This window comes from Entamoeba dispar, genomic scaffold, assembly GCF_000209125.1.
Source record: "Entamoeba dispar SAW760 scf_1105229464127 genomic scaffold, whole genome shotgun sequence".
In the NCBI taxonomy this organism is placed as follows: Eukaryota; Evosea; order Mastigamoebida; family Endamoebidae; genus Entamoeba; species Entamoeba dispar.
Window position 1 is genome coordinate 4,923 of NW_001856037.1, and position 1,274 is coordinate 6,196.

General features: G+C 26.8%; 3 protein-coding genes across 3 annotated transcripts in view, besides 2 other annotated features; all 3 read right to left on the minus strand.

Moving 5' to 3' along the window:
- The window catches only part of EDI_029300 (serine-threonine protein kinase, putative), a gene marked incomplete at both ends in the record, with an annotated part of 3,069 nt that extends 2,718 nt beyond the window's left edge, over nt 1-351 (minus strand). Inside the window, one exon of the mRNA XM_001733520.1 lies at nt 1-351. This exon is cut by the window's left edge and continues 2,718 nt beyond it. Coding sequence (XP_001733572.1) covers nt 1-351 — 351 coding nt within the window.
- Nucleotides 352-460: 109 nt separating this feature from the next.
- Nucleotides 461-551: a sequence feature (AT_rich).
- Nucleotides 552-594: 43 nt separating this feature from the next.
- On the minus strand, nt 595-1,134 carry EDI_029410 (uncharacterized protein; the record flags this gene model as incomplete). The annotated part of the gene is made up of 1 exon (XM_001741871.1): nt 595-1,134. The coding sequence occupies one exon, from the start codon at nt 1,132-1,134 to the stop codon at nt 595-597; it is 540 nt and encodes a 179-aa protein (XP_001741923.1).
- Nucleotides 1,135-1,175: 41 nt separating this feature from the next.
- Nucleotides 1,176-1,241: a microsatellite.
- EDI_029420 (uncharacterized protein) overlaps nt 1,230-1,274 on the minus strand; it is a gene marked incomplete at both ends in the record, with an annotated part of 699 nt that continues 654 nt past the window's right edge. The window contains one exon of the mRNA XM_001733521.1: nt 1,230-1,274. This exon is cut by the window's right edge and continues 654 nt beyond it. Coding sequence (XP_001733573.1) covers nt 1,230-1,274 — 45 coding nt within the window.

A 1,274-nucleotide genomic window follows, 5' to 3' on the forward strand; every position in this document is an offset into this window, starting at 1 on the left:
ACATCTTTTTTGATCTGTTGATAAGAAATATGTTTCATTACATTTATAACAAACTAAATCATTGCATAACTCACAATGTTCAGGACATCTAGTACAACTATTGTCTTTTAAATAATATCCATCATAACACTTTGTACAATATCCATCAGCTGTTGTTTCACAATTTAAGTCTGTTGTTTGAGAAACACATGTTATTTTAGGAACCCCTTCTGTTGGAGATACAACACTTAACGTAAATCCAGTGTCACACTCAATACACCTTCCCTCACTGAATTCTTTAGCACAATGTTCAACACTACCATAACAAATAGAAAGAAAAATAATCTCAATGATAATTAACTTCCCTTTCATCTTATTTTTCGTTTTAGTAATTCATTTTTTAAGATCTTCCTTTTTTTGAATTATCCTCTTCTTGAATTTTCACCTTCACGTCTTTTAATACATTAATAATTCATTTTGCTATTTTTTATTATTTTTTCTGTTTTATTTTTTAGTATCTTTTTCTTTTAAATTATTATTATAGTTTCAATACTATAACATATAAATTAAAACAAAAACTTATGAATGATTTTAATAAATGTTAGTATTCTTTCTTCATTCGTACCATAACATCGTGCGATATAATTTTAATGAAGTTAATGTTTCATCTAATCTCTCGTTAATTCCTTTGGGATTTGTTCTTTGTTTTAATAAACCACAATATACCTTTTTTCCTTCTTGTTCAATTGTCCATTTAATATGACCAATTAATTCTCTAACTGTGGTACTTTCATTTCCATTAAAAGTAATTGTTGAGTACTTAGTTTTAATCTTTACAATACACCCTGCTTTACTGAGTTCTTTTGGATATTCTTTACTTTCAATACCATCATCAATAGTCTCTTTTGGTTGTTCTGTTTCAACTAGTTTATGTCCTTTTGGTTGTTCTTTTTCATCTTTCAATTCAGGTCCATAACTCATTTCTTTTGTCTTTACTGCTTCATATAATAGTTTTATTAATTTTTCTTGGACTTCTAAGTCATTGTCTTTAATTTGAGTGTCTAAAGTAACAACATTTGTTTTTTTATTAGATATACCATAATATAGTCTAGGACTTCCATGTTTTTCATGGCTCTCATATTCTCCTTTAGTCATTTCTTTTGGTTCCAATAAACTAAGTTTTTTATCTTGAATTGTTTCATTTGTATTTTTCTGACTTATTTCTTTTTCATTCCTATTACTATCTTCATTTATTTTGATTTGTTCTTGAGGTAGTGTATTTGAAACTTGCAAAA